Source organism: Pygoscelis adeliae, unplaced genomic scaffold, assembly GCF_000699105.1.
Source record: "Pygoscelis adeliae isolate BGI_AS28 unplaced genomic scaffold, ASM69910v1 Scaffold223, whole genome shotgun sequence".
NCBI lineage: Eukaryota > Metazoa > Chordata > Aves > Sphenisciformes > Spheniscidae > Pygoscelis > Pygoscelis adeliae.
The window spans coordinates 68523-85540 of record NW_008824543.1 but is presented as its reverse complement, the minus strand read 5'-3'; the positions used below and the strand labels follow the sequence as shown (position 1 = coordinate 85540).

At 37.6% G+C, this 17018-nt stretch overlaps 1 protein-coding gene across 1 annotated transcript in view; it reads right to left on the bottom strand.

The window, feature by feature from the left end:
- Positions 1-17018, bottom strand: part of LOC103914987 (inactive N-acetylated-alpha-linked acidic dipeptidase-like protein 2) — a 149483-nt gene that overhangs the window by 71081 nt on the left and 61384 nt on the right. The window contains exon 8 of the mRNA XM_009321731.1: positions 1684-1779. Coding sequence (XP_009320006.1) covers positions 1684-1779 — 96 coding nt within the window. The remainder of the gene's footprint in view (positions 1-1683; positions 1780-17018) is intronic.

The following is a 17018-nucleotide window of genomic DNA, read 5'->3' as shown; positions in this document are numbered from 1 at the left end:
GCTGAGGGAGCTGGGGTTGTTTAGCCTGGAGAAAAGGAGGCTGAGGGGAGACCTCATCGCTCTCTACAACTACCTGAAAGGAGGTTGTAGCGAGGTGGGTGTCGGTCTCTTCTCCCAAGTAACTGGCGAAAGGATGAGAGGAAATGGCCTCAACTTGTGCCAGGGGAGGTTTAGATTGGACGTCAGGAAAAATTTCTTTCCTGAAAGAGTGGTTAAACATTGGAACAGGCTGCCCAGGGAAGTGGTTGAGTCACCATCCCTGGAAGTATTTAAAGGACGTGTAGATGTGGTGCTGAGGGACACGGTTTAGTGGGCATGGTGGTGTTGGGTTGACGGTTGGACTCAATGATCTTAGAGGTCTTTTCCAACCTTTATGATTCTATGATTCTATGAACCTACTTAAAATAATTTTTAATGATTTAAACAGTATCAAAATGCTTCAAGTCAACTATGTAATAAATACTTCTGTTAGTCAACATTATAGAGCAAATAGTAAAATACAGATTATTCAGATTACACATGGCCCATCACACACTAATTAGTGAATCATACATTAATTATGCAGTAAATAATCACATACCTACTTCTCTCAGTCTTTGGGAAGAAATTTGGTGAATCTTTTCAGTCACTTTGGCATCAAAGATGGCTTAAAAACCATCAATTCCATTAAAAGGGCTTCAGAGAAGACTCTTGTCTTGTAATTGTTCCTTAACTGTCAGACTCTACCAAACTTCAAAAGAATGTCTAGGAATATGTGCTTCTTTTTTTAAAAAAAAAACAACACCCAAGCAAACAAACAAGAAAACCCCTAAAAACCCCAAGATCAGTCACTGTCTGTTTTGCCAAAGATGCTGATCTGCCTATATGCTAAATCTGCACATTGCTGATCTTTGTGAATTCATTTTTGTTGTTGCCAAAAGAAATGTTTTAACAGCAGCTGCTTTGCTAAAAAGTCTTGCCGAATAAACAAAGAAATCTGTTTGTGAGGTCTACATAGCTCTGGTTTATAAGAAAGCCAATTATAAGACGTGCACAAATCCATTAAGTTGGACTAATCTGTAGTCATGTCTCTTTGTAGAAATAGGGCTTGCTGAGTGGACAGAGTGAAGAAAGAGCACTTTAGAGCAAGGAACAATTTTGATTGTATTAATAAATAACATGGACGGAGTATTATATTGGCGTGACAAGAGGGGAGCCAGAACATATTAACTTTGGGAGCGTCCCCTCTGTAGAGCACTCTCCAGAATCATGGAATGGCCACCCCTTCCTCCCATGTGAGCATCACTGTGACAGCTTGTAAAACCAAGTATCTGTGCATGCGAAGGTGCCCTCAGAGAGCCCTCTTCACTGACAAAATTGACAGCAACAAACTTGTTACTTCCTGCCATCTAGTGGGGCTCAATGCCTTGCATTCATGCAATAAGTTTAATGTGAACCATGCAAAATACAACTGAATCACATAAAATTAAGCATTTGCACATAAAGTGTTTTGATCACGCAAGTTGACCAATATAACAGTAAAGACTATTCCAAAGGTGAATCTCAATGAAAACAACTCCACAACTTTTAACTAAATTCAAAGTATTCACAGGAAAAAATAGATTATCTTTCAGAATTATTAACAAATTTAAATTTGGCCATGTGAAAGAAAGTATGTGTAAATGAGATCTCCATTTCTGTTACCTTTGCAATGGTCTCATGTAGGCTGAAGGAGGGATCCAGCTCTTCAGTTTTTGTTGTATGTACAGGAAAAAGAGCTTCGGAGAGAAAGCTAGAATTCTGTGAGAAAGAAATAAGAAGCCTTTTAGGATTCCACATTGATTTCCGCCTTCAAATGTTTACTGGATTTTGTTCAGAGATTAAAAAACCCTTCAAATTGTTTTTAAGTTTTGCCGATTATTAGAACTTATTTCACTGATCTAATTAACTGATTCCAAGTCCCCGAAAGAGGCAAAAAACCTTAAGTCTTATTACTTTATTTCTGGAATGGCAGTTGTCTTTGTAATTATGCTTCCCAAAGCAGCTAAAAATTTTGCCTAGAGGAAGAAAAAATATCCACACAGATTTCATTCTGAGCTAGGCAGCAATCAGACATTTTATTAAATATGCTATGATTTAGCCTTCAGAAGAAACGTAAACACAATAATCAAAGAATATACTTTTATCTTCTGCAACCATCCTACTTCTGTATACAATACCATCTACATAATATGGGGTTTTGGCCAATTCCCTAGAATTATATCCTTTAGGTCGACCAGTCTTTTCAACACCAGGCAATCAATATATTATTTGTACAAGATGTTCATCTCTTCTTGTACTGTAAGAAAGCAAGAAGTTAGGTTGCATATTTGCTGTCACAAGGAAACAACAAACTGATATCCAGGTGTGGACTGAAAAAAAGCAAAACAATACAAAACAAAACCCTGCGCCTCAAAGGCGCACAGATGACTAAAATGGGAATTATTTTAAACCTATGTTCCTGAACCTGCTATAATAACCCAGAAACTAATCTGAAAAGAAAAATCTTTTTCTACATCCCTATAACTCCTGAGACACATATGCTAAAATTATCCTTGCTTTTGCAGAGCACCTCTAGTTTTGCTCTTTAAGCATGATGTGAACTGTCCCTCTCAGAAAAGCTAGGAACCTAGTGCCCATCTAATCCCCACCTGGTATAAAAATAGGTGTAGAGGTGCACCTTGATGGATGGAGATGCTTGACTTGGTAAGCATACTTTGAATACACTCACTGTTCACCAACAGCAATGAGTTCAGTACAAAAGCACAGAAACTATGGCCAAAGTTATTTCAGAGATCAGCAGGAGGATGTGACAGTGCATGAGTATCATGCCATTCTAAAATGTACTAGCTATGAGCAGTTCTTCTAAACATACTCTTCAAAGCGAACTCTGATGCACAAATAACCAGAGATGCATCCACTGCATTTACCTATGTCCTGAAGAGGAACAAAACTTAACCTCAAGCCCTCTGCCAAACTCTGGTTAGCTCTAAGCATCTGAGTTCAGCATCATAATATTTTGTATCGCCTTTTGGAAGGCCTAAATCTTTCCTTGTCCATGAATCTTATTCTGGGTTTTGATTTTAATTTTGTATGCCAGCACCTAAGTATATTATTGTGTTTAGCTAGAATATCCTAAGGCCCTTTATTGTATTTTGTATTTAGTGTACAATGCACTGTGTGCCACATAGAATCACATACAGGCTTATCAGAGAGATCGACTGGGGACTGCAGAGCGACTGCAAGCCTCTCATTAACATACTTCCTGTAGCTTGTCTTTGCATCTGAGTGCTGGGAAACTAGTCTTGTGCTTTGTTTGACAGCCCTGGCAGAATCTCTAGGGAAGCATCCAGTTTCAGGTTAAGTTAGGCTAGTCCTAGAACTAACATTTTGCACGCGTCTTTTAATGCCACTTTTTTTTCTGGAGAGGGACAGTAATAAAAGAAAACATATCCATTAAGAAAGGTTAAGCAGAAGAGTGTGACTCACGAAATGAATAAATTTTGCCAGATTCATAATCATAACATTCTACATATGCTAGTTCTGGAGCTTTACATAGGACCCAATAAGAGAATATCCCAATTCTGAGTGCAATTTTTATGTTCTATGAATTTACGTATAAAATAGTACTAGCAGAAATAAGAAGCTGACAATATACCTGGCTCAGAAATGCCTAAATCATCATGAGATTATACTACGATTACATCTCTACAAAAATAATTTTGAAAAATGTCTAGAGTCTTTTCAGATTGAATTCCAAATAAAATTCACAGAAGCCCATGGTCCTGTATTTAAGATGAATAATTTTTCTGGTTTAGATTATTTCCCAGCCTGTGAGGCAATATTGCAATGTTCTGAAAGCATGTCCTTTTCAAATACCAGCTTCCCATATCTACTAGACTAATATTTTTTCAGCTTCTGCCTCTTGTTATATACTGATCTTCAATAGCTTCTGTCCTTGTACTCCAAAAGACACTCATACTCTGTACTGACAAGAAGTGAAGCCCCTTTTTAGGGGCATTAAACTTGGTAATGATGCCCAGCACATTCTTCAACAGCCATAAAGTTATTTGCATTCAGAGATCGCGTGCTGAGCAGTGGCCAAACAAAGCTTTGGTTAAAAAAATATTAAAAACGATCTGAGCTTTAACAGGATTGATTCGTAAGGTTGGCACTCCACTATCTTTTCACTTGCTAAAAACACTCTGTAGGGTTTATTGTTTTAAACATCAGGAAGTGAGCAAATGAGAGAGACAAACAATTTAGATGCTTTGTTCTGGCTTGTACAATCTCTTCTTATGTGACTGAGCTTTGCTCTCTCGCATGCTGGGTTCTAAGCCATACAAAGACTGAAGAAAAATAGTACTTTAGCTAAAAGAGCTGTTAACTTCAATTCAAACAAAAGAAGTTAAAAAGAAGCAGAGAAAAAACCCTACCCTCCTCCTCGAAACAAACAATATAAAGTATCTTACTCATGTACCCCTGGGGGATAAAATACTGGTATCTGATACATGCCCGTTGAATCGGAATTATGTTTGTACTACACAATGCAGTACATTGCATGGATCCAAGAGCTAGTTCTCAATTGGGCACAGCACTGTTAGCTCTCTCCCCAAACAAGTGAGGGACACAAATGCGTTACAATCATATCAGTGATGTGATATGCCAATATGCTCTACTCAAAACTACTCAACTTAGGCATAGTTCCCTACAGATGCTCAATCCACTTCCTCAGCTAGTACATTCACAGCTAAATTAAGCTTCTTTGAACAGTGTGACATGTCTCATAGACATGTTCAAGAAAACTCAGTGAAAGGTATGTCTCAAAAAGGTATGTTACATTGCTGGTAAGTCTGCTTGTTAATTTTTTCTACAAAATAATGCCTCCATGATCAAATTCTATCAGTATTTCCACAGATTTCTAGAAGATTATTTCTGGTAGTAAGCTCCCACCACTTTCTTTAAACCCCCCCCCCTTTCTTTAAAAAAAAAAAAAAAAATATATATATATATATAATTAGCACTGACTCATACAAATTTTTGTGTTCAGTGATGCATCTGTGTGTTGTATAATTTGTCACAGAAGTATCAGAATAATAAATGAAGTCAATCTTTTTTTTTAATAGAACTCAGGGAGAAGATGCACAAAGTCATTTATTATAAAGATAAAATACATACTTCAAGATTAATTCATAACACCTATTCATCTTTGTTTTAAGTTTGCACACTAGTTTACAGAGCCATGCCATTTGACTGGGGGGAGGTTGAGGAACACTGTCATTCTGCTGCGGTGGTGCTAATGCTGTTCATCATCATTCACATAATTGCAATCAATAACTTAAAAAGAATTACATTATTAATATTCATTCTTGAATTCATTCATTCTCCCTTACTGAGAGTCAGTGAAGGGAATGATTACTGAATTTGATTTGCTACACAGGATCAGATTATCACTCCATCTAGACAAATATTCTTTCTCTGGAATCTAAAACTTGATGGATCAGATGCCTATAAAGCAGGGAAACAACGCTTAACCGGCTTTTATCCCACCCTACTCTAGACACACACCTGCAGAGCATGGGTTCGGATTCTAGTCGTCCTACACTCACCTCGCATTCAATGGTGAGAGATACAAACACTGAAAGTATCCATTCATACCCATTCTCTTAATTTAGGTGCCTTCACGGTGCAGAAGGTCTTGCTTCTCTTACACAACTTAAATGGAAAGAAATACTAGGTCATAAGTGTTTAAATTACACAAGTGAGTGGTGTGACTGAACCCCAAGTCAGCTAGAGCTCTGATGTAGATCAGTCCTGGTATCTTCCTGGAGGCAAACACCTGAAAAGACAAACTATTTTTCTTTAAAACTAGGTTTTATGAGAACTGAATCCAGGACAACAGCCTTTATTAAAAAGCCAAAGTCCAACAAAATAAAAAACACTTTGTAAATAACTTTGCCTGTTGTTTCTTTGCACAAGGAGTCATTATCTTTAGGTTCTTCCTCAGCCCAGCAACCCTTTAGTGACTTTCCACTTTGCAACAAACTCAGCACAGCCCCTGCTAGGATCCCCAGGAAAAGAGGTGTTGTTTTTTTTTTTCCTACCCATCTTGTTGTCAGACTACAAATATGCTCCCTGCTCGTCTCATCAGTCCCTTCTGTATTGAAAGGTTTGGGTGGGGGTCTTTCTGATTTTTATTACTGTGCCCCTCCCACACCAGCCCACTTGCGCTCTCTTTTGCTTGCCTCATCTATGCTCTGGAAAACTCCCAGATTGGTATGCTCCTTCTCTGAAAGCCACTGAACAATCAACCCGCCCTCCAAAGGCTTCCAACCTAGTCGAGAGCACAGCAGCTGGGCAAGGCAAACAGGTAGCCTTTGCTACTGCCTCAACTGCTGCCTTTTAAAGGAACACAACGTAAGTAAGCAATGATCAGCAAATAACTCAAAACACATTTTGTCATCACAAGTGGCAAGTCATTTTGCTCATGATGGAACCAAGACCCTGCTTGCTAAGATCCTGAAAAGGAGTCATACAGAATCACTGCTTTAAGCAGGCTTGAGTATTTTTGCATGGTTAAGCTTTCTGCCCAGAAAACAAAGCCTTTCCTATGGAGTGCACATGAAATAAAGCAAATTACTACAATTTTCTATTTGTACATATTTATAGATAACATATATTATTATGTGTGTACAGACAGATAATACTTGCAAATAGTTAATCCAAGATTACTATATGAAATAACTTGCTGACATCTGAAATACCTTGCTTTGCACTTATAAAAGGAAACGTTTGAAACAGTTGCTGTTCCTTTTGGTTTTTTTTCATAAAAGACACCTCCATAAAGAACTACTAGAAAGGCACACCTATTCCATTTCTCTTGCCTTTTTTTGTCTTTCAAGCACTATGGTCATCAGAGAAAGCTGTATAAACTTTCCAAGTAACAGAAGCCCCCTCTTTATCCCAGGAGCACATGACAGAGATACGAGTCTAGATGACGTTTCAAGAGTACCTCTCAGCATTTAACAGCAAGAGCAACACTTTCCAACAGCGAGAAACTGAATCAGACTCCTCATTTATTCTTTCAGTAAGCTCACAATAGCAAGCAAATGTTGGGTTGTGGGTTTTTTTTAACAGCAATTTGCTAAGCAAATTTCTAGTAAATACACACTAAGAAAGACATGCTAATCCAAAGAGCACTAAACCCAACTGTATTATTCCTTTGTTTTTCATCCACGGTAGGAGTTACAGCTACAGTTGCTGTCCTTGTACTCTCTGACACTCACTGCCTAAACAAAATTCATCTGCCTTCACTTCTAGTCAGGCACTAGTATCACCCTCACTTTGTACAGTGTGCAGAGTGTTCTACGTATTGTGCAGCTGAATGCTTGCAAGATGATACCAATTTATGGACAAACTTTTTCAAGGTCAGACCACTGTGAGACACCCTAAAATTTAGGAGGCCCAACTTCCAGTCATGCCCTTGAAAATTTTCTCCTTGCTGTTTATTGCCTTTTGTAAATTGTTCTTTAGGTACATAGCTATCTAAATGGATTAAGAACATTTGCTCTTCTGATACAAAGCTATGTTTTTATCATACCATCTGTACAATCTAGAAAGGACCACGCCAATAATCCTTGAATTCCCAGTGTAATGATTTGGTTTCTCTACGAGCTCTTCGGAAATGAACAAACATAACATGTCTTTAGAAGCAGGCTTCCAATCCCCGCCCCGCCCCCAATTTGTCTCATCTTCCTTCTGGAATGATCAGTTAACCTGATCTTTTCAATACTCATTTAATGAAGCATTCTGTGAAATCAGAAAGACATTGATGTTCCACTTTTCAAATAATGGGTCACTTCTGATTAAACTTCGATTGAACATTCAACTTTCAATCTTAAAACAAATTGCCTCCTTTTCTTTTTAATTTGAACCCAATTTCCTGCTGCCCTTGGGTCTTGTGACAGTAATTAATTGATTTATGAATCGATTAAATGGGGATCGAAAATGCAGGGAAAAAACCCTTAAAACCCCAAACCTGGCTTACTCTTGCTTATTCATGACGGACACTTGCACTAAAATTCACTTCTGATTTACTAGACTCATTTTTCTAACTTATCTTATCCTTCCTCAACTAATTAAGTGAACAGAATGCTTCACCTTCTAAAGGTACTAAATTTGCCATCCCTTGTGTACCGCCTCATAGCGTACCTTCAATTTATATGCCAACTTTCAACCAATGCATTTTAAATCATGAATAAAATCCCACAGCAGTTCTGGTGATGTAATGTAAAACAGAGTAAATACCAAGACATACTTTAGAGATCTATTTTGCTGTCATTAAAAAAAAAAAAAAATCAAATTTACCACACTGTCTTAGAATTGGAAATAGTTCTGTGGTACATACAACAGATAATTTCCTTTACTAGGCCAGGACTATGCTGCATCCACAACAGAGTCCCGTTTTCTAGACTATTACTTTAGAAACAGTTAAACTACCAGTTAGGAAACCCAAATTATGTAACTAAGAATTCCTTAATATGCTCTCATTCCATACCTGAATAGATTTTTCTTGCCTGCTGAATATTCCCCAGCATTTATAAGAAAACATCCCTCTGTACTTAACCTGGTGAATAATACACAAATAACTCCAGAATGTGGGATTTTTGTGGGGTTTTTCTGTTGTTGTTTTGTTGTTCTTTTTTTGAAAGTAACATGCAGTGGAGGTTTCTCCACTTAGCAATAATGCTCAATCTGGAAAAAAACCCAGTCTTTAGACTAAAGTTCTTTAATCAGTTTGACTTCACCCTTGTTAATATTTGCCTGTATTGTCCATATTTGTGCCAGCTTAGCCCTTCAGCACTTCACAATATTTGTGCCACCAATTTTGTACTGCACAAAAGTAAAAGTCTCTTAGGAAGGTACAGCAGAGAGCAAGCAGCGAGAGCAAAAATCCTTCTGAAATTTGTACAGGTAGGCCAAACAGTATAAACATGCTAATCTAACAGTGCTAAAGTCTGCAAAGCAAATACACAAAAGCAAGATGAAAGCTAAGAGAAAGCTGTTTATTTTCTTCACATAGGCCAAAGAATAATGTCTAGCAGAGGAGAATTTAGGGGTATAAAGCTTGTGCTGCATCAGGACTGAGAATATAATCTGTTACCCATCCACATATATATATATATGCTGTGTCTGTTCTATGAGTTATTAACTTGTTTCACTCTTTCTGCCTTTTTGTAATACAACAGCATGAAGAGCAGAATTGCAGCAACCTGAGGGACACACACAAACATGCAGCGTCTGGTCACTAAAACACAAAGCCAGTAATCAGTGCTTACCTTCAGAATCAACCTGGGAAACCAGTTTAGTTGGGAGGTTGAATTCGCCTGCAGAGCACACACTATAAAGTTATGCTAGTGCCCAAAACTATTACCCAGAAATCCAGAAGCTCACAATTGCATGAGGACTTGTCTGCATCTGTATTCAAAACCATTGCCAAAAATTTGTCATAGCATGAAGGAAAAAGCCCCGTCAGAGGAAAAGATAAAGAGAGAGCAGTGAGCAGAACAAAAATACCTCTGAAATCTGCACTGCAGGCTCTCACCAATTCCTTCTTCCATTTTACCCTAAGTCAAGCAATTGGCATATGGTGTCTTGGCAGCAAATATACAATTGTATTCCTTTGTGAAACAGGTGTTTCACCTCGGCTAGGCTGAAAGACCGTCTCTTCTCCATTTTCCTTTTTTTCCTGGCAGGGTGTAAGAGATTGAACCAGAGATTTGACTGGAAGAAGGATCAAAAAGAGAGTAATGGAAAAGGGTATCTCATAGACTAAAATATGGCTTATCATCAGCTATCTAGAATACTTTTAGTTTGGGAGGGTGCTGCAGACTGAAGCAGATTTTAAAATAGATTTACTGAAATAGTGGATTATCTAGCTTAGAATATACCGAAGCCGAAATGTGGTTCTCTAATGTGTGGGTTAAACTGAATCGATGGAATAACACCAGGCATTAACGTAGGGCATATAGGATTTCTCACTACTAAAGGCCCTTAAAGCTGCAAATATATCGCAGAAGAGAGTGCATGCCTCTCTGTCACACTAGTAGGGTGACTTTTCCCTTTCTAGCAAATGCTCTTGATATCTAATTAAATATTCCCCCAAAAAAGTCCACAAAGGATTATAAAGTGATATAAAAGTTGTTTTTCACTGGTTATTACTTAAATGAAACTAAAGATGTGTATGCTTTTAAACTATTTTTAGAAAGCAAAGCTTTGCAGTTGCCACAGCCTAACGTGTGTCAAAAATCTCATTCAAAGTCAGAATGACCCTACTTTGTGAAAATGGGCATGTCAGAAGGAGTTTCTGACAAGAGGCTTTTCTTTGGTATTTTTACCATTTCAGTTTACTGAAGATCTTTTAGAAAAGAAAGAAAACAAAATCTTTTTTCTGTTTTAATGTTCTGGTAAAGATGCGCACTGACTTTGTGATGTCACCAGATGCTGGACAAAATAAGCAAGACCTGCCAAATCAGACTACACAGAAAACAGAAGAGGCAGAATTGGAATCACTGCTGCGCAATTTATTTTATTATTCAACTCAACTGTAGCCAGAAAAACTCAAGCCAACAGTCATCAGACAGGAAAAGAATATAAGCACTTTCCTCTCATCTCTTTTAATTTAATGTTTTCTTCCTTACCTTAGAATAAGTGAATTGAAATAATCACTGTAAAGCTATATATTCACAGACCGCAGCACAAAGAAAGCAACTTTTAAGATATCAGGGTACTTTGCATAGCTTTATTCCTCTCTAGAGTTTTCCCCTGATGCTTTTTAAACTGAAGGCAGAATCAGCAGTTTAAGCAGGAGGAAGCAGCCCAAGCCAGAAATCTGGAACCTCACAGAGGATCTTCCCAAAGCTTCAGAAGGTTAGAAATAGGAGGCTCAGTTCAGATTCTCTACATGTAAGAGAGAACATCTTTTCTTGGATGTGTGGTGTGAAGGATGCGAGAACATTTTGTAACATTTTATCATCAACTGTGAGCATTCAAATTACGCGGAAAACATGCAGTGCCAGTAAGATCATCCTAACAATGTCCTGCTATAACCCATGAATCCCAGTGACAATGTCTTTTATAATCACAAATATTATAAAGCACAATGCTTTTATTTCCTGATTCGATGCTTCTTGTTTGCATTTTTTATTTTTAGTGCTTTAAAAAAATATTTAAGTTATTACGCTGAATGAAGAAATCTGATTTTATCCACTGGACAGACATTGTGTAGGTGGGAAGCTCACCATTTTGCAGTAAGAATCAGAATTGGCTTTTGCTAAGAACAACAATGATGTCTTCAAAGACAATATTTATTTATCAAAAGCCTTATTAAACAGTTCTTTAATGGCCATGATAAGATACATCAAACATTGCAAATTTTATTTGAGAGAATGTATCGACTCAAATCACAGCTGTTCGATAGTCCAGTGATCTTGATTTTTTTCTTCCAAAGCATTAAAAGACAAAGCTGAGTGCCACACTACCAATATCTGCTGACACAAAACAAATTCTGGTACTTATTCCAGATACTCTGCCAGAAGATTTTTACTTAGTCTGTTGAATTTAGCCACTCAGAACAACAATGGTAAAATGTTATCTTGAACGCAATACACCACTTACTTCTCCAGGGAGGACAGATAATTCAGTGCCTTCTACCCTTAGATAATACATGTTTTCAGTAACTAGATGCTTCAGTAGGCTATCAAGCAGAAGCAATAATTGGTGTCTAAGCAAATTTCTCACGTTTTCCCATATCCCATTGACCTTGTTAACTTCCGGGCTGTCTGTCTTCCATTGACTTTCAACAGTCCTCAGTCAACTCCAGGAAAATGAAGAGCCTATGAGAGAATCTGCAAGGACAGAGTTTACAGCAACAACATGTATTCATGCAGTGTGAATGCTAAAGAAGCTGTGCATTTTTGTTACTGTACGGCAGGTTTACGAAAAGAATTTTCCCCTCCTGGATGCACTGTGGAATGTTTGGGACATCAAAGCGCTAGGATTTGTGAGACCAAACAGATTCTTTTGGAGCAAAGTAATGTATCCAACTGATGAGGAGATCATCGGTTTCACTAAGATTAGTGGAATAACAAAGATGCTCTTCCATGAAATTAAGTAACTAAATATTCATATTATTCAATAAAACAACTCAAGCGATCAATTGAACATCAGATGTATTTTGTCTTGTAAAACATTGAGTCATTAACCTTAACAATTTCAGCATGCTCTCGCTACCAAATTCAACTAAATTAGCGTCCAAGTGAACAGATGGACTAATGTATTAATGTAGTACTGGTGAGTACTACACTGAGTAACCCCTGAATGTACTGAGAAATTAAAAATCACTAATTTATGCTAAAGACGGATGGAAAAGAGAAAACATGGTGGTTAGAAGAAATATAGTATGAATAAACAAAAGCATAGCTATTATAAAGACAGCATAGCCCATGAGTGAGAAAGGCAAGACAGACAAGCAGCTGTGGTTTGGACCTACCTTCAAAAGTAGTCCCAAGACAATCTACTGGGGACTGTTCGAACTATCTTTTGTTACACACTGGCAGTTCATCACTTGTCCATGAACAAAAATGAAACCTCTCTCTTCATGTTAACACATCTAACTCCCATTGCTACAACTTGTAGACCATAAAGTTCTACTACAAAGTTAATAAAATCTCCCAGCAGCAAATGCAACAGCACCAAACTCTCCAGAGACAGTTTAGAAAAAGGAAATCCTGGGTTCCCAAGCAATCTGCCATTCTGAGGCTGATACACGTTTGCTCCTTAGCAAAGAATTTCTGGTGTTCTCTGGTATTCTAAGCACACCAGTACTTTGATTCTTTCATACATGCATGAAACATCTCCCGTAACTCCCCATGGGCAGCTACCAGCTGTGTATTTCCTTAAAAAATTTAACATATACCAGGGAGAAAGGGGAGGAGGAGTAAAGCAGGGAAGGAGGGGAGCCACGCAGAGCCATATTTTTAGATGGAAAAGCTACCAAATTGCAGATCATCACAACACACTGCTGTTATACAAACTCCCTATTAGTCTAGATAAAGAAGGGGAAATATGGCTTCTGTTTAGGGTACGAATCTCCCGGGAATATCAGGGTCAAACAACTGGTGTTAATTCTCTTCTAAGGACATTCACGCATATGCCACAGGCCTGGAAGTTCTGTTTTGAGCAGCTAAGGCTGAAGTAAGTACACCATGTCTTCGTATATGGTCTGATCCTTCAAAGAAAATGATGCCATGATGCTTCTAATTGAAGTTCTTGATAAATATACTTGGATCTGATAAATTAATTGGTACTGGGTGACACTTAATCCAGGAGGACATAAATAATAACAGAAGAAAAACAGCACAAAATTTACCAGAAGAGCCTGGTCAGCCGTAGATCATCCAAGTAGTCAGTCAGAAATCTCAAGACAGTAACTAACTCTTTCCTGTCTGGAAAGGGACTGGAGGACATACTGGAAGTAAAGGAGAAAATGATCTGGATATGGAGTAACAGTGAGATTAATGATGTGATGTAAAATGTTGAGATGACAGCATTAGGAATATAGAGATCTGAAACTTCAGAACATAAAAACTGATTGACTTTAAGCACTGTAACTGTTTGACCAGGGAACTACATTAGTGATACAAAAATGGCTCTCAATAAAAGATATCGTAGATCAGACAACTCATGTTTGCTTTAGATATACGCACAGAGGTACAAGGCTGTGTTTGTGGAGTTAAATTTCTCACTTTACCCAGAATTTGCTGTCAAAACTACACCACAGACTTTGCTGCCTTCCATAATGCCACCTTGATTATATATATAAACATATGCATATAAAAATAAAGTGTGTGTTTATATATATATGATCTATATAAACAATCATTGACAAGAAATTTGCTAAGAGAGAATGTAAGAGACCATTGGACAGAAATTTACAGTGACAGTTACCAGAGTTTGTTCACAATACATCCAGCCACTTCACATTACAATAAATGCTACATTCCTAGGTAAGTTGCAGCTCAGACATTGTAGCTAGAAGACAGATGTTGTGTCTGTCACCGGGGATTATCTGTCCTTCTCGAGTTTGCAAATGTTTACTGGTTGTTTTCAGCTCTGTTGACATATGCAGTCCATTCTGTATCAGAGATACAGAGACAGGGAACTGTTCTTTCAAAGAAACAGTAGCTTTTAATAAATTCTGGCAGCCAGAGAAATTATAATAGCTCACTGGTAGGCAGAAATTAACTTTATTTTCATTGCTTGTTTTGTGAAATCTAAGAAACAGCATGCTGGAGGTTGTAACGGTAATGGACATAGCTATTCATGTGGTAATAGAGGCAGTGGCCATCAACTACACTGCTGAATTACCTATGCTGCAATGATTGATAAGTTGCAAATTTGAAAATACTCCCCCCGCTTCAAATGCTTCCTACAAGTTCCACTTAAATTAAACTTCTCACAGAGGCTAATCACTTAGACACTTTTCACTGAACTAAAATTAAATAATATAAACATCATGTCAAGGTCATAACTGGAACCAACTCAGTAAATCAGTGAATCAATAATGATAGGAAACAGAATCTCCCAGTCACCAGTGGGACAAAGACATTCGTGGTAAGGTACCAGTGTGGACAATCTGGCTGACTGGAAAGAGTCCAGACCCTTTACACACGGTTTACACCCAGAACTTCCCCATGCCACCCTGATTTCTATGAATTTGTATGTTCAGTTCAAAACATTACCTTGACAAAAAAAACCCCAAGAAATGAAACAGCAGCTGAAGGTCCCCATAACACCAGATTGAAATCGTGCTCCTAATCACTGACACCGGAACCCCACAACTTACAGACATTCAGTACTGTTCCCACACAGACAAAAATTGGTATAACCATCAGTTACCCATTCACTTTTCAAAAGACACAAGCCAGATGCACTGAAGACCACTCCATACTGCCCAAGCCCTCCCTCTACACTAACACAAGCACATGAAAGAGATAAAAGCAGCATGCAACACGGGAGTTATTTTTTGGTAAACTAGACTAAGTTCTCTCCATCAAGGCCAGCTCCTCTGTTTCTTTTCTCAAAACAAAGAAAACTTGGAAAGCTATTGATTTCTTTTGAAAGAAGTGCATGATGTGTCAGCCTCAGCGTGTAAATACTGAAATCAAGAAACTGCAGTAAATTTCCCAAAAGAGTGGTAAAAGAGGAAGAAAAGAGGGCAGGACAGGGGGGAAAGGAGGAAGCAGAGGCAGACAGTAAAAACAACTGAGAAACGACACTTATTGAAGAGTTAAGTTTTAGTGGCCTCTGTTTTACACCAGTGTGGGCGAAAAATCACTTTTAAGGGCTCTAATGAAAGGTGAAAGTTACCTTCAAAAAGTTATGCATATTTCAACAGAAATAAAAATCATTATGCATTCTCTCTAAAGAGGATAAAATCTCAAACTGTCAAAATTCTAAACTCTTCTACATATATTACATACAAATGCCTTCTATAAAGAAACCTCTTTTCATTTTTCTTCTAAATTAACTTAGTGGTCCATGGTATTACACTATCTTGGTCTAGCCTGTGAATAATGTGACAGGTAATTTTTATACTTCTTGCCTGTACTTAAGTTTGAGTGAAGATACGGAAAACAACTTTTACGGTCTAGGTGTAAAAGTAAATGTTCTGTAAGCCCTGCATACCCAAACTTGGACAGCTACCATAAAATATTTCATGCTAAATATGTGTCCATTTTTTTAATAATATGCAGTAACTTGTTTTTTCTCAAGACAAAATGATAATGCTAACATTGATGTAACCTACCACATTATCACAGAAGGGATTTAAGGTTCTGTGTTATCAGATAGGAATCATTCCTATAATGATTCATAGGATGCGCTGAGAAGGATGAATAATATGCAGATAACATAGGAAATCATCTAGCTATAATTTAAAAAATGGGATTCCTCATGAAACTGCCGACTACAATGACATAGAAATGGATAGTAACAGTCTATTTCCATCTTGAAAAAAGCTCAAAATACTCCTGTACCAGGTTAAGTTTGCAAGTGATCAGGATGGCTTCAAAATTCTGAGCAGTTTAATGGTGTTTGAGTTACAATGCTGAAGAAACAATCAAATCTCTAACTGAAACCATGGCAAATCCAGATTATATTTTCTCTTGTACCCAAATATTAGGCAGCCACAGCAAGGCTATTTTTCTCAGTCTCTGTGATTTACTTATGTTCCAGTACTTCAGCAACTATGCTATAAACTGTGCTAAGACAGACGTAATCAAAATGAATTAACTTGCAACTATGGGGTTGGTTCCTTTCTCTTTAGTGAAGTCCACTACACTCCCAAATATACATCTTTGAAAAACTACTTTCCTCTGTCCCCTGCCACAAAGGAAAAAAGGTAAGTGTGGCCATCAGATTAAAATGTTGAATCCAGCAGAGCAAACTACATTTTTAAGGTGCTCCATCAAGAAGAGGGAAAATTATATGGGATGATACTCATATAAAAACAAGGCAAAGCTTAAAGAAATAAGGGAGAGAAATATGAGAAACAGAAGAAGGTTAAAAGAGGAGGTATGGATAAACTTCTGAAGTACTGAGTCTCTCTGACAGGTAAAACTATGGCTAGAGACAGGAAACAACACAAAATTTTCCAGACCATGCTGTTGGTCCTAGTATTATATTTGTATATAATAAATGCAGTGTAAAAATGAAAGGAAGGATTTATGCCAAACAACGTTCTGGAGAAGGCTGCAGACACCCTTGATACCCTACTGCAAAAGCTGTGTTATATTTTAAGACATACATGTGATACATTTTAAGACATAAAATTAACATTGATCTGTTTTAAGTACATCAGCAGAAAGTTCTTTGAAAGAGTGAGGTCACTCAGCAGTTACAACACTGTGGAAGACTCACATGTCTTCTCTCTCCATATA